The sequence below is a fragment of the Sarcophilus harrisii genome, chromosome 3 (assembly GCF_902635505.1).
Source record: "Sarcophilus harrisii chromosome 3, mSarHar1.11, whole genome shotgun sequence".
Lineage (NCBI taxonomy): Eukaryota > Metazoa > Chordata > Mammalia > Dasyuromorphia > Dasyuridae > Sarcophilus > Sarcophilus harrisii.
The window spans coordinates 329,529,899-329,545,688 of NC_045428.1; the positions used below are offsets into that span (position 1 = coordinate 329,529,899).

Here is a 15,790-nt window from a genome sequence, read left to right on the forward strand (position 1 = left end):
TCATTAAAGTGAAAAAGTATTTTAGTTAAGAAGATTCTAGAATAAGCCTTCTTAAATATTATCCTATGATCATGTAATCGATACTTCTAAAATAAATAACACCATTTATGTAAGTTAACAAAAACATGTTGAGTAATGGCCATGAGCAAGGAAATGGGTCATATTCTACCTCTCGTCTGCATTGTTCTTCGGGAATACCGTTTGCTGGGACGTCTTTCAAAGGATGTTGACCTTCTTGCTTTATTGGTTTTTGTGGTCTGATACTCAGTTTTACCACTGTAATAAAGTAAAACAAATTATGAGACACAACAATAAATCTGCAGTTGAGAATAACTTGATAGATACTGGATAAAGACAATTAATTGCCAGTTTATTTTCAAAGCCCCACCTTATGTTTCATTCCCTTTACCAGCAATTCTGAAACAATGCGGCAAACATGGTAACAATGAGGAAAGACTACATTTCCCAGAGTTGTGTAAGCATATACTTTCCAAGTATAGCTGTGAGAAAAAAGGATCCTAAAGAAGGAAACCATATACAAAGACCTCCCTTTTAATGCTGTGAGTGTTTTCCTTATTATTGGCCCTCAGTTTGAGTACTACTTACTACTCTTTTATCAGTTATAATGATCTGCAATTATTATGTTTAAGTTTTAATTCTCCAAGCATTCTCATAATCTGAGAAATGGAGTAAGTTGTACAGTGGTGAAGAGAAATGGAATTCATGATATCATGTCCCAATCCCATCTTTAGGGATAATGTAATAAACTTGATTAACTCAAATCCAAATACCTTACCCTTTATTTAAATGATTTAAAAACTATGATTTTTCTCTCTTTTGCTTGGGAACGAGGGTGAGGCAGAAAATGAATTAGCTTTTACAATTACCGCAGATCTAATCCCTATCCCTGTTCAAAAATATTTAAGGAAATCATTCCCATTTCCCAACTTCCAAGACCATAAAAAGACTTGATCCTCTAAAAATTTCCAGTGAAAAGAAACTCTCTGCTTTGTCAGTAGGTCCACATTGTTGTTGTTTTAAATATTAAGTAGAAAAACATCCATTCTTTAGAGTACATTCTAAAACCTAAAATTTAACCCTTTTCCTCTATCCCTTGCAAAACTTTATACTGTTTTCCTATGAAATTTTGAGCCTCTAAATGGAAATCACTTTTCTTCACTGCTCACAAGACAAAATATGGCTTCAGGGCCTCACAATCCCTATCTCTAAGTGAATTGAACAAGAACTCTAAGATTCTTTTTAGCTTTAACATTCTATGATTCAATGAAAGACACAGAAAAAATAACAGGAAACTAACTGACCTGTATCTGAACCGTGAACCTAAACGAATAAATCCTGATCGACTTGACCCCTTCTGAACAGGTCCTCTAAGACGAAAGAAAGCATGATGCTCCACAGCACATTTCCATAAATGTTTGCAAGCTTTGGGGTGCTCTAGTCTAAAGACAAATGTGTGCTCCTGCTCTTTGCCCTGAAAAAGAAAAAAATTATGCAAGACAGGTTTATTAGGCCAAAAACAATAGTTACAAGTTCAAACATGGAAATATTTAACATTTATATTCTTATCTATCCAGCTTATTCTCAACTGTGACAAACTAAGATAAACACTTATTTTCCACTTGAGTCCAAAGGAGTTTAAAGTAAGTGGTTCAGGTTTCTATAAAGTCTCTTAAGATAGTCTCTCCTACATCCAGCAAAAGAACTCTGGGAAATGAGTGTGAACCACTACATAGAATTCCCAATCCCTCTATTATGTCTGCCTGCATTTTTGATTTCCTTCACAGGTTAATTGTACACTATTTCAAAGTCCAATTCTTCTTGTGCAACAAAATAATTGTATGGACATGTATACATACATTGTATTTTACATATACTTTAGGGGAAGGGAGTGGGAGGAAGTAGGGGAAAAATTGGAACAAAAGGTTTTGCAACTGTCAATGCTGAAAAAATTATCCATGCATTTATCTTGTAAATAAAAAGCTGTAATAATAATAATAATAAAAAGATAGTCTCTACGTTTTATTTAGATGACCTCATTGCACAGGTTTGCATATAATCAAAAAATTATTCTTGGCACTGATGACTAAGAGGAGTTCATTGTGAGACTATCATAAAAATGGGAAATTTCAAGAGAAAATTCCCTAATCCTTAAAATTTAAAATTTCCACTGCCATTTCTCAACTAGAAAAGAACTGAAGTGTGTTGTATTCATATCAACTTTAGAGATCTTGCATGACCAAGTCATCTGTACATAAATAATTTCTATCAAGATTAAGACCACACCTAAACACCACACAACTCAGTCATAGTTATTAGGAGCCAAAAATCCTCTTTAGAGCCTTGAGGAAATATCTGAATTTTACTCCTCTGAAAAAGTACTTAAGAGATTGAATATTTCAATAATTTCATTTTACAGATAAGGAAACTAGAAACTAATAAGAATAAAGGGTTCACTCAAAAATACAGAGATAACAGAAATGCTGGGTTCTTGTATCCTGCCTCTAAATCCTTCCTTCAAAACATGTAGAACACCAATTCATGATTGTGTGCCAATGGAAAAATTGAGAAACAAAAAACTAATTTAATTTGAGAAATAGTTATTAACTTCCTGTTAATTACTCAATTAAGCACAAACTACATTCAAGACACTTGCATAGACAGTGAGGATATCAGAATAACAAAACACTTGGTCTCTTCCTTACTGAGGAGACAATCTGTTAGAGGAAGAAGTCAATAAAATATAATTAGAAGAAAGCAGTAACAACCAGGGGAACCAAAAAAGACTTCTCACAGGAGTGCCCACATTAACTAATTAAAGTGAGCTAACTATTGGTTCTGAGAGATATAAATGAAGAGGCAGAGGACTCCATAGCATTTGGAAAACAGTCTGGCAAAAGCATGGAGATGAGTGGTGAAATGCTGAGGTCAGGGACCAGAGGTCACTCTGGCTAAAACAGTATGTAAAACATCTCCAAGTTGGGGGAAGGGGAGGGTGGCTCCAGACTGAGGGAAACTTTAAATGCCAGGCAGAGGAGGAGTAACTTAATGAGGCGTGAACATTCAGCACACAGAAAGGAGGAAGAGTGGGAGCCAGGAGTTTGACTGGGAGCTGCAGCAAGAGTTCAGTGAAAAGGGGTCTGAACTGGGGTATTAAATGAATGTAGATGGAGAGATACAGATCAAGTTGTCAATGAACAAGCTTCTGTTAAGTGTCCATCATATTAGGTACTAGGGATACTAAAACAAAAAAGAAATGATCCTTCCAAGAGATGTAAGAAAGGGAGAATTAAATGGAATTCGCACATAACTAAAAAGACACTATAAGGAAGGAAGCTGAAGAAGTTCAGGTGGCAACTTTTGGTAATTGGAAGAATGGTGCTGTTCTCAAGCAAAAACCTTCAAAAGCCCATAAAAGAAGGAAATTTAGAAGGTTACAAGATTAGTTCCTGCTTTAGATATTTTATCAGAAATATCTATGGGACTCTGAGATGAAGATTTCAAGGAGGCAGTTGTGAGTAGAGGGTGAAATGGAGGAGAATTAAAATGTAACATAGATTTGGAGGTTATTTGCATGGTTGTAAATGAGCCTATGAGATCATCCAGAAGGATCAGGACTGAGCTTTGGAGGAATGAGTAAAAGATGAATAAAAACTGCCAAAAAAAAAAAAATACAGAAAAGGAATGGAAAACCATGAGGAAACAGAGGGGCAACACAAAGGTCAAGGAAGAAATATCAAAAGTTGCCAAGATATCAAACAGAATGATTTCTGATATACCAATTAGACTCCCAAAAAACTATTTTAATGACCTAGAAAAAATAACAACAAAGTTCATATGGAAAAACAAAAGGTCAAGAATTTCAAGGGAATTAATGAAAAAAAAATCAAAGGATGGTGGCTTAGCTGTACCAGATCTAAAATTATATTATAGAGCAGCAGTTACCAAAACTATTTGGTATTGGCTAAGGAATAGATTAGTTGATCAGTGGAATAGATTAGGTTCAAGGGACAAAACAGTCAACAAATATAGCAACCTAGTCTTTGACAAACCCAAAGATCCCAGCTTTTGGGATAAGAACTTACTGTTTGATAAAAATTGCTGGGGAAAATTGGAAACTAATATGGCAGAAACTAGGCATTGATCCATACTTAACGCCGTACACCAAGATAAGGTCAAAATGGGTTCATGACCTAGGCATAAAGAATGAAATTATTAATAAATTAGAGGAACATAGGATAGTTTACCTCTCAGACCTGTGGAAGGGGAAGGTCTTTATGACCAAAGCAGAACTAGAGATCATTACTGATCACAAAATAGAAAATTTCGATTATACCAAACTGAAAAGTTTTTGTACAAACAAAACTAATGCAGACAAGATTAGAAGGGAAGCAATAAACTGGGAAAATATTTTTACAGTCAAAGGTTCTGATAAAGGCCTCATTTCCAAAATATATAGAGAATTAACTCTAATTTATAAAAAATCAAGCCATTCTCCAATTGAAAAATGGTCAAAGGATATGAACAGACAATTCTCAGATGAAGAAATTGAAACTATTTCTAGTCATATGAAAAGATGCTCCAAGTCATTATTAATCAGAGAAATGCAAATTAAGACAACTCTAAGATACCACTACACACCTGTCAGATTGGCTAAGATGACAGGAAAAAATAATGATGATTGTTGGAGGGGATGTGGGAAAACTGGGACATTGATGCATTGTTGGTGGAGTTGTGAACGAATCCAACCATTTTGGAGAGTAGTTTGGAACTATGCTCAAAAAGTTATCAAACTGTGCATACCCTTTGATCCAGCAGTGTTACTACTGGGATTATATCCCAAAGAGATTATAAAGAAGGGAAAGGGACCTGTATGTGCACGAATGTTTGTGGCAGCCCTTTTTGTAGTGGCTAGAAACTGGAAACTGAATGGATGTCCATCAGTTGGAGAATGGCTGAATAAATTGTGGTATATGAATATTATGGAATATTACTGTTCTGTAAGAAATGACCAACAGGATGATTTCAGAAAGGCCTGGAGAGACTTACACGAACTGATGCTGAGTGAAATGAGCAGGACCAGGAGATCATTATATACTTCAACAACAATACTATATGATGACCAGTTCTGATGGACCAGGCCATCCTCAGCAACGAGATCAACCAAATCATTTCTAATGGAGCAGTAATGAACTGAACTAGCTATGCCCAGAAAAAGAACTCTGGGAGATGACTAAAAACCATTACATTGAATTCCCAATCCCTATATTTATGCACACCTGCATTTTTGATTTCCTTCACAAGCTAATTGTACAATAATTCAGAGTCTGATTCTTTTTGTACAGCAAAGTAATGTTTTGGTCATGTATACTTATTGTGTATCTAAGTTATATTTTAATATATTTAAAATCTACTGGTCATCCTGCCATTCGGGGGAGGGGGTGGGGGGGGTGGGGGGTGAAAAATTGGAACAAGAGGTTTGGCAATTGTTGATGCTGTGAAGTTGCCCATGTATATATCCTGTAAGTAAAAGGCCATTAAATAAAAAAAAAAAAAAAATTTAAAAAAAAAAAAAAAAAACCAAAAATCAAGCCATTCTCCAATTGAAAAATGGTCAAAGGATATGAACAGACAATTCTCAGATGAAGAAATTGAAACTATTTCTAGTCATATCAGAATGATTTCTGAGAAAAGGCTGGGGTCTCTGATAAACTGAAATAGTTTTTTTTTTGTTGGGGTCAAAAGCCAACTTAGAAGGGAATAATGAATAAGAGATAAAGAAATGGAAGAATTTACAACAGTAACTTTGAGGGGATGCCAAGCCAAGTGAAGGTTTCTTAAAAACTGGGAAGAAAAAGTAGACAACAAGAATCTAAGGAAGAAAACTGGGTGGCAAAAAGTAAGGCTACAAAATAATTGAATAAACAAGCTTCCAGTAGATGGGATCAAGAACACATAAAGGTCAGTATTTGCAAGAAAAAGCCAGTCTTCATCGGAGATTGGAGTGAAAGAGAGAATGGAAGATGATTGAAAAGTGTTACTGATGAACAACAGCAATCCAATCAGCAGTATATAGCAGCAGTACCCAATATTATCATGCATAAGAGAAGATATGAAATTAAGAAAATAAAGAGCTGAGGAATTCCTCAGTTGTCACAAACACCTACAAATAACTAATGTAACTTTCAATGCAATGAGAAGGGGAAACATTTGTAAGGAGAAAGGCAAAGTAATTAAAGCAGAAGACTCAAATAGAAACTTCTGAAATCAATTATCTAGTAGTTGTAAGTTATTACTGTTTTCTAAAGAAGATATTTGGTAGCTAATGAAAAGACTCCAGAGTTAGATGACTTAAATTTGAATTATGGCTCTGAGTTCCAGGCTGGGTTCCAGTGTCCTTCTGGCCACCATTTTCTTGCCAATAAAATGAGGGGCTTGGACTAGATGGATCTATGATTCTTAAACAACTCAAACATGTATTATTAAGAGAAACAATTACTTTTCTCATATATTTAAATTTTTTTAAATAGAAAAGTTATTCGGGGATGATTTGCCCAAAAAAGAGAATAGGATTAGATCAGTAATTGCAAACTAATGAGCCAAGAGCCTCAGGGAGAGAAGAGAATTTTGCTTACCAAAAGGCGTTCTCAATATCCAAGTTGGTTCCTGAGAATTGTTGTCTTTATTTAGTACCAATAAAACGTGCAATTTCAATGCAAACACCATCCAATGAGCATCCTTGAAATTTTCTTCTGTTATACAGTTAAACTTAACTAGTGCTTTGTCACAATGTTCATTCTTTATAAGAAAGCTCTGTGCACCTGAGTATCTGAACCGATTGGGAACCACTAGCCTATGTTATTTTAAAATTACTTTTCAGCCCCATGGTAGTATTAAAAAAAAACCCAGCTCCTACCTGTTCATCATCTTCCACAACCACCAAAGTTAATTTATTCTTCTTGAAATCCAATCTGGTAATCTTGGGCCTAATGAAAATAAGACGCAAGTTAAAAATACTTATGAATGACTTTTAAAGATGTTAGAAATATAGCAGTAGCATTTCCTGACCTGTAAATTGGGAAAACTCAACTGCGTGAGCTCAAAAGCCATTCCCAATTTTAGAACTCTCTTATCCTAAGTAAAATTGACATATACTTAATTCTGAATTAAAAGAATGGACAATATGGTCTCAGACACTTAACACTTCCTAGTTGTGTGACCCTAGGCAAGTCACTTCACCCTAACTGCCTGGGGGGAGGGGGGAAATAATAATATAAAGGAGTTGAGATCTGTATCAATAAAAGAATGTACCAAGAATCTGCAGCTTTATCTTAACATATTGTAACCTAAAATCTTTTTTTTTCTTTTTCTTTACTACACCACCTAGCTGCCCCTAAAGTTTTTTTTTTTTTTTTTTTAAAGACAAATTAATGTACTTTCTTTCTTTATAGTATTATTTTTTTAAGCATTAGGGAATGTTCATATTGCATTCAAGTTTTTTTGTTTTTTAAAGCAGGGTAAAATGTTATTAAATTTAATGGCTTTAGTAAGCCATTAAATTGGCTTACCAAAAAAATAATCCAATTTTGGTTTCTCCTTCAAACACAAGGACTCCAGTTGGAGTGAGTCCTAGACTATAGTCATTTCCATCCCGAGCCTAATTTAAAAAAAAAAAGATAAAAATAAAACATATTTTCATACTACATTAACTGTATATAAATTAATAAAATATATATTCAAAGAGCTATACTCTGTAAAATAAGTTTCAGACGAAAGTTAGAACCACAAGTTACTTCTTTGTAAATTTTACATGCTTTAACAACCAATTCCAAACATACCTTTCACAGAGCCCTCTCATATATTCTATTTCCCTATGTAAATTAGAAAAAACTTAAAAGGAAATCAACACTGGTAAATGAGAAGAAAATAATAACTGTTTTCATGTGTTCACTGACTTGTCAAATTCGTTCCAAACTAAAAACAGTATATCTTGTCTTCAGAAATAATGTAACTTCTGAATTAAAACTAAAAGAAGTTTGATTATGTAACTGGCCAAAAAAGCAAGCCCAAAGCAAGGACTCAATAAGTGCTTTTTCATCACAAATCTAGTCACAAATGGAAAAACTAATTAGAGGAACATCTGCAGATTCCCTCAATCTTATCTTACTTATCTACAGGTTTGAAAAGTACATTTGGATTTCAGTTATTATTTCACTTTTTTTGTGATGAGATTGACTTTTAAAATATCAAATCCATTTTGCCAATTAACAGAGGAATTATCTGTTTAAAAATATAAAATCACTGCTCAAAGACAACATGCATGTACTTCAAAGATCTATAATTTTGGGGATATGAGTGATATTATCTCCATATATGCAGATTACAAAAACCTTTGAAGTTTTGCAAACTCTTAGAAAGCACTAGTCTGCAAAAATCGGGAAAAAAAAATCACCACACAGCAGCCAACCTGAAAATGGTCTTCTCCTAATCTAAGATGGTTCTTTGGGAACAAAAATGGTGCATCAATTGGCTTACATACGATAAATTGTAATTATTTCTTGTGAGTTATGTGATGTTATTTTAAATATTCAAAAAAATTCCAGAACTTAAACAGATACATGAAAAGAGAAAGTATCTCAAGATCCCACTTGCCTTTACTACATGCATATCCACTCCATACATTTCTAGCCATTTAGCTTTATTCAGATAGTTAGTCTCAGCCTGTGCTGGTGTTTGACCCCTGAAATTAGAGGAAAAAAGGAATCACCAAAACCTGCGGAATCCTTCAAAAAAAAATAACCATTTAGGTACAAGAAGAACAATGATCAATGTGTGCCAATGCTAATACCTGTATTCCTTCCATTTCTCAAAAATGGCTAGCTCCATTTCTTCTGTCTGAATGGGCACAAATCTGAATTCAGATACAAGCTCAGGGCCATGTTCAGCAAGATCATAGTCACCAAGTTCAGCTACAAACACAAAAAGTTACACAAAATTATATTTTGCTAAGTACAAGATACATTAAAGATTTTTCTGTCAAATCATTCTGTTTCTTTGCATGTAGTAGAGGTTGATGCCTGTCAACTGACTTGAAGAATTTTTATTATTTCTTGTACTGTTCATATTTTATGAAGAAGAATTCTTTTCTAAGGATTCATTTATCTCTGGAAGGCTCAAAGGTATTCAAGGTTTTCTATTTATTGACAAGATTTATGAAAAATCTCTAGTCCTAAAGTCAAGTAATTTAGGTTTGATTATCTTAATTAAGCCAATTAATTCTGGACACCAATCAGTTAATTTCCTTTATAAAAAGTTATAGAGATGACTTCCAAGAATGACAGAAAAGGGAAGAGGTCTTTCAAGATGCATCCTACCCCACAGCCTCAGGGTGACTACAGGAGCTGGTTTCCACAAGGGGAACTGGGAGAATTAATGGCATGCTGGTTTCTTAGGGCAAGATTATTATGCTCAGGGGTCAGGGTGCACTGAATTATTGCTCCAGTCCCTTCTGCAGAAAGCTCTCTTCTGATTGGCCTTAAAGACCTTGATGGTTCCCTCCATATATAGCTCAATCTCACTAACTTCATAGCCCAGAAAAAAAAACACCTGGGAGTCAGAGAGATATAGGGATCCAACATAGTCAGGTAACTATGGAGATTGTCACTCTATCATGTTCATGACTGGTATTTGTTTTATTTTGTTTTCTTTTTGGCTGAGGCAATTAGGGTTAAGCGACTTGCTCAGGGTCACACAGCTAGGAAGTGTTAAGTGTCTGAGGCCAGATTTGAACTCAGTCCTCCTAACTTCAATGCTGGTGCTCTCTCTACTGGACCACCTAGCTGCCCTATGATTGGTATTTCTGACCTCACCCAGTTTTTTTTTATCCTATGTTTAGTTCCTGCATCTACCTTCTGCTAGCCAAAGCATCTCTTTTTAATTTCTTTAGTACAACTGATGAATCAGACAATATTTACTAAGAGTCTATTATAGCTAAAAGTCCTATACTGATATCTCATAATGGTGAGGAGTTAACATTGGGAGGTGATATCAAGCTATACCTCCTTATCTGTAGGGGATATTTTCCAAGATCCCCATGGGTTTTGGTCAATGAAACCATGGATAGTACCACATCTTCAATAGACAATTTAGCTTAAACTTTTAATACTCATGTTAACTGAATTGTATAGTACTGTATTCTCTGTTTCTCACTCTCTCTTTCCATTCCTGCTTCTTCTTGACTCAGTACTCCATCTCCTCCACATACTCCCAAAAATACCATCACCACTACGATTAGATTTGGGACTTGAGAAGTTCAGTGCCAAAAGGAGGCATTGCCGTACTCTGCCCACCCACCCACAGGGGTGTCTTCTGACCTTTCAAATTAAGATACCACATATGAAAATTATGGAATATTACTGTTCTGTAAGAAATGACCAACAGGATGATTTCAGAAAGGCCTGGAGAGACTTACACGAACTGATGCTGAGTGAAATGAGCAGGACCAGGAGATCATTATATACTTCTACAACAATACTAGATGATGACCAGTTCTGATGGATCAGGCCATCCTCAGCAACGAGATCAACCAAATCATTTCTAATGGAGCAGTAATGAACTGAACTAGCTATACCCAGAAAAAGAACTCTGGGAGATGACTTAAAACCATTACATTGAATTCCCAATCCCTATAGTTATGCACACCTGCATTTTTGATTTCCTTCACAAGCTAATTGTACAATAATTCAGAGTCTGATTCTTTTTGTACAGCAAAATAATGTTTTGGTCATGTATACTTATTGTGTATCTAAGTTATATTTTAATATATTTTAACATCTACTGGCCATCCTGACATTTAGGGGAGGGGGTGGGGGGGTAAGAGGTGAAAAATTGGAACAAGAGGTTTGGCAATTGTTAATGCTGTAAAGTTACATATGTATATATCCTGTAAATAAAAGGCTATTAAAAAAAAAAAATTAAGATACCACATGTCTGACTCCAATCCCCACAGGGCTTTGAACTGTATGCCCTCCCTCTATGGGTGGTCAGTCCTCTCCCTGTCTCCTATCCTGAAATTTATTGTTGGCCTCAGATAACCGAAACCATGGAAATAATGGATATGGGACAACTACTGGTATTTACTTTGATGTTGCTATAAATCTATCCCATAATAACAAAACAAGTGTGTTCCCCCTCTTACCTTACTCCTTCTTCCCCTGGCCCACTTTGGAGAAAAACAAAACAAAAAAACAGAGGGAATAAAGGCAGTTGCTGAAAGCAAAAAAGTTACTATCCTTAAACACATGTCAGAAGTTGTGAAAACCGTGTATTTTTAAATCAGCAGGAGTCAGGAATTCAGGTTAGGGGAAAATCATCAGTTTTTATTCTCAGTGAAGAAGGATCGGAGATGGAAGAGAATCGGTGAAAGCAATGTGTGCAGCTGAGTCAAGAAGCTAGCTAGACCAGCAGCCACACAACCAGCAGCTAGGAGTATGGAACCCAGGCCCAATCTCTCCCAGCTTCTCTATCTGTCTCTCTCTGCCTCCACCCACCAAAATCATCATTTCCTCTACAACACATCAGGACTTGCACGGAGAGTGGGCAGGGACCATGCTTTATCCAATCATGTATATTAATATTGTATAGCCCAATTACTATTTAGCCTTACGTACTTGGGACCTCAGTGCATCAACTCAAACCTCAGCTCATTACAAGAAGTGAGAATAAAATAGGGTTTTTAGAATCCAGTTTCTTAGAGATTCTTTGCTGCTCTCTCTTTAAATTCCTTGACATAAATGACAACCAAAAAGACTAACATAACAAATTTGCGCCTTTATGATATAAGAATAGCCCACCTTGCAATGTATAAGCTGCCAACTGGACTGCTGTATCAAAAGGACATTCCAATCTGAAATCAAAACAGTGACTTGTTTAAAAATGAGCTTCACACATATATTGTATCTAGAATATACTGCAACATATTTAACATATATAGGACTGCTTGCCATCTAGGGGAGGGGGTGGAGGGAGAGAGGGGAAAAACTGGAACAGAAGTAAGTGCAAGGGATAATATTGTAAAAAATTACTCTGGAATGGGTTCTGTCAATAAAAAGTTATTATAATAAAAATAAAATAAAAATGAGCTTCTTTAAATATAAGCTTTTAGGAAGGTTGAGGGAGAAAAATGCAACAAACAATAGACATGAAAAATAATTTCTAAATCAGAAGTTCTTAACCTGGGTGATTAAACTTGTGGTTTATTTCTCCCCAAAATTTTGCTAAGTATTAATAAAATTGGTTTCATTTATAATCCTACAAATTTTTATCTAATGTATTTTAAAATGTGATCCATAGGCTTTAACAGTCTATCAAACAGGTCTATGACACATAAGTTAAGGATAGTGGTTCTCCATAAATATTGCTTTCCGAAAGCATAAAAGAACCACCATGCAATTCAACTAACTAGTACTTACTTTCCACTGAGAATATCTTGTTTTAACTGAAGAACAAATAAATACCTAGAAAAAGAAAAGGCCAACAATTAGCATTATTCAAGTATTTTTTCTACTAAGCAATAATCCTTTGCCATAGTGGGAGAGAAACATCCTTATCAAAGAATAAACATTTTAAAAGGAGAGGAGGTCTGGATACACTAAAGGAGGATCAGATGAGGAAACTGAGATCTAAAGAAGCTCTATGACTGGCTCAAGATCCCATAAAGATGGAATTTGAACCCTGTTTCTTGGATACCATATCTATTTCTTAAGACTCCTGAACGGTAGTGCCTTTGAGTTACCTTAGAAAATGTGCTTAACAGGATGTAATGAGCAAACCTTCAAATCATGTACATGTTCTGCTAAGAATGATAGTAAAATGAAAATCTTTTACTTTTAAGGAAATACATTTATTTCAAGTTTTTGCCTCCTCCAGGAAGAGACACGAACAATTATTTTAGTAAAAGTTATTAGCAGCATATTTTAGTCCCCTAAATCGAGGAACTGATCCCATAATCAAACATCTGATTTGCTACTTGCTACATAATCATCTTTATTTTTATCTCATTTTATGAATGAAAGATGTAAAAATATGAGGGCATTGTGACTAATGGATTATCCATTCCACCTGTATACCCTCTTCCTACTGGATCAGAGCAGGATGTCAAAACATGTCTATGATCTGGTAAAGTTTCTTATTTAAAGAGATGATCACCTTCTAATTAAAATGTCATGAATAAAAATGAATTACTGTAAATTGATGGCACTTTTTTCACTGCCTAATAAAAGAGAAGCTAAAATTTTAGGGCTCAAATAATCGTGAGAAGTATTCTCCCAACTTCATGGCCAAAATATAAACAGAGAATACTACTACATTAACCATAAGATTGTAGAAAGGAATCAAAAGTCAGGAAGTAAATCCAAATACTCTGAAACAAATGAATTTTCCAAACTTATAAACTCTAGCAGTCATAAGTTACTGTGATTGACATCATCCCAGTACTGTTTTGCTGCAGCCACTTCAGAGTATACCGTTTCTTTTCTTTTTTAAATCAATCAAACAGGCTTTTATGCCAGACAGTTAGCTAAGTGCTAGAGAAACAATGAAACTTAAAAACAGCCTCTGGTCTTAAAGAGCTCATACTGTAATGGGGTGTTGGGGGGAGGGAGTATGTGTAAAATAAGAGGGCACACACAAATTACATATTGCATAGATGAATAACAACCAAAGAGTAAATAAGGAATTATTAGCTGGTGGTAGAGCAAGCTAGCTGAGAGATACAATACGAGGCTTGGAGTCTGAAAAAATCCTGAGTTCAAAGACACACCTTAGCTGTATGACCCTGGGCAAGCCACTTAACTGATGTCTGCCTCAGTTTCCTGCTCTCTAAAATGGGGATAATAAACCTTGCTCCCAAGGTTGTTTTTTTTAATTTTTTTTTTTTTATTTTAAGTTCCAATTTTTCTCCCTCCTTCCAGTTCAGGCCTTAATCCACTGAGAAGACAAGAAATAACAATTATATATATTAAATCATACAAAACATATTTCCATACAAGTTATCTCACCCCCCCCCCCAAAAAAAAGGCAAGAAAAATAAAGTGACTAAATTACAATTCAATTTGCATTCACTGTTATCAGTTCTCTCTGTAGATTGAAAGATAGAATATATCTGAAACCTTAATTCTGGCTTGTAATTTATGCAGCCTGGTATTCCATATGATGTACTTGGCATAAAAATACATAGTATAACAATATTTAGCCTTATCATAATTCTTTTCCAATCTTAAATCAATAAATAATACATTCTTGGCTTTAAGGCCACAGTACTTTCTTAGGAAATCTACTCAGTAAAAAGTCAGATCCAATTCTAGTCTTATACAAAATTAATTACAAATTCAGTTCTCTTTTGCCGATCTCACATTGTTCCCTGTACGATCTTTTTTGCAAAGATAGATTAGCCATGACAGTCTTGTGTTTGTGTAAATTGCTTAAAATGCATTCAAATATTCAAACCAAATATTTTGAGTTTATTAACAACAGACATATAGGACTTCCCATTCACCATCTACTAGAGTGAGTAGTGAGGTCTAGGCATATTGATGGATGATGAAAGACAATAAAAATTCATGACCCTGAACAGGAGTTCTCCATTCACTTCCCTAGCCAAGAAAAAAAAAATCACTTTTCCCAGATACTCAAAATACTTGTAGAAGACCAGAAGAGAACAAAGCAAAGCTAAATTCTGAAATCAGGACTACTGGAAAGTCTTAGACATGAGCAAGGTCATCCTATTACAAGTTGCAACAGAAATCACGAATACTTGTAGATTTATTACCTTGTCAGCTCTTCACGAAGATTGTTTGGTTCTGAGGAGTAAAATTTAACACGGAGGTGTAGACAATATGGTGAACCAACTAGGCAAAGTGGGGGAAAAAACAAAACAACCTGTCAGTCTCCCAATCAAGTCAGAATTCTTCGTTTTATCTCTAGGTTTGGAAGAACCAGTGAGTGTTGTGCAAAAAACAGATATCCTTGTCATGTCTGAATTCTATTACTAAATTTAAGTGCTAATATGGTTAAGAACACAAAATAGCATTTGCTAATAAAGTCACTATTCCACAAACCTCTTGCAATCAATTTGTTTTGCAAACTACTGCACAATAACCTTAATATGTCAGAGCTCCATAAATTATACAAAAGTTTTATATCTTGATAACATACTTAACTACTGCCCTAGACTCCTGCTGCTCTATATTCATCAGGCACTTAGGAATGACTACCTTATTAATGTTCATGGCAATTTCTCCTACATAAACTTATTCCAACTGAAGGAAATTTTCTCAGAGACTTTATTAATTTTTAAAAGATACATATAAAGCCAAAAAATTAATAACAAAAATATCTCTGAAGATATTTTGAAATTACAAATACTACATGAAACCAAAAGGAAAATTTCTAACAATTGAAGGGAGAGAGGGGAGGGAAAGAGGATGGGGATAGAGAGAGGGAGAAAAGGGAAGGAAGGAGGGATAAAAGGAGGAAGAGGGAGAGGAAAAGAAATTACTAGATAGCAATCTCACATATTTTTATCTTTCCTGACTGACTTTTACAGAAGTTCTAAGAAAATCATCTTTCTAATAAGGAACTTCTCTCCTTTCTACTATTTCTTTTTCCTTTTCCCTCCCCAACCATAAGATTTTCATTCAGATGCTCAGCCAGGATTAATGAAGTACTATAGGCATTACCTTCTTGATGATACTATAAAAATAAAGATGAAGAG

At 34.9% G+C, this 15,790-nt stretch overlaps 1 protein-coding gene across 2 annotated transcripts in view; it reads right to left on the reverse strand.

Moving 5' to 3' along the window:
- The window catches only part of EPB41L5 (erythrocyte membrane protein band 4.1 like 5), a 127,398-nt gene that overhangs the window by 53,672 nt on the left and 57,936 nt on the right, over positions 1-15,790 (reverse strand). For both annotated transcript variants that reach the window (XM_031959944.1, XM_031959945.1), the window contains exons 5-13: positions 14,846-14,924; positions 12,489-12,533; positions 11,871-11,923; positions 8,867-8,987; positions 8,671-8,758; positions 7,587-7,675; positions 6,935-7,004; positions 1,323-1,492; positions 170-276 (exon numbers count right to left, since the gene is read on the reverse strand). In XM_031959944.1, coding sequence (XP_031815804.1) covers positions 170-276; positions 1,323-1,492; positions 6,935-7,004; positions 7,587-7,675; positions 8,671-8,758; positions 8,867-8,987; positions 11,871-11,923; positions 12,489-12,533; positions 14,846-14,924 — 822 coding nt within the window. The remainder of the gene's footprint in view (positions 1-169; positions 277-1,322; positions 1,493-6,934; positions 7,005-7,586; positions 7,676-8,670; positions 8,759-8,866; positions 8,988-11,870; positions 11,924-12,488; positions 12,534-14,845; positions 14,925-15,790) is intronic.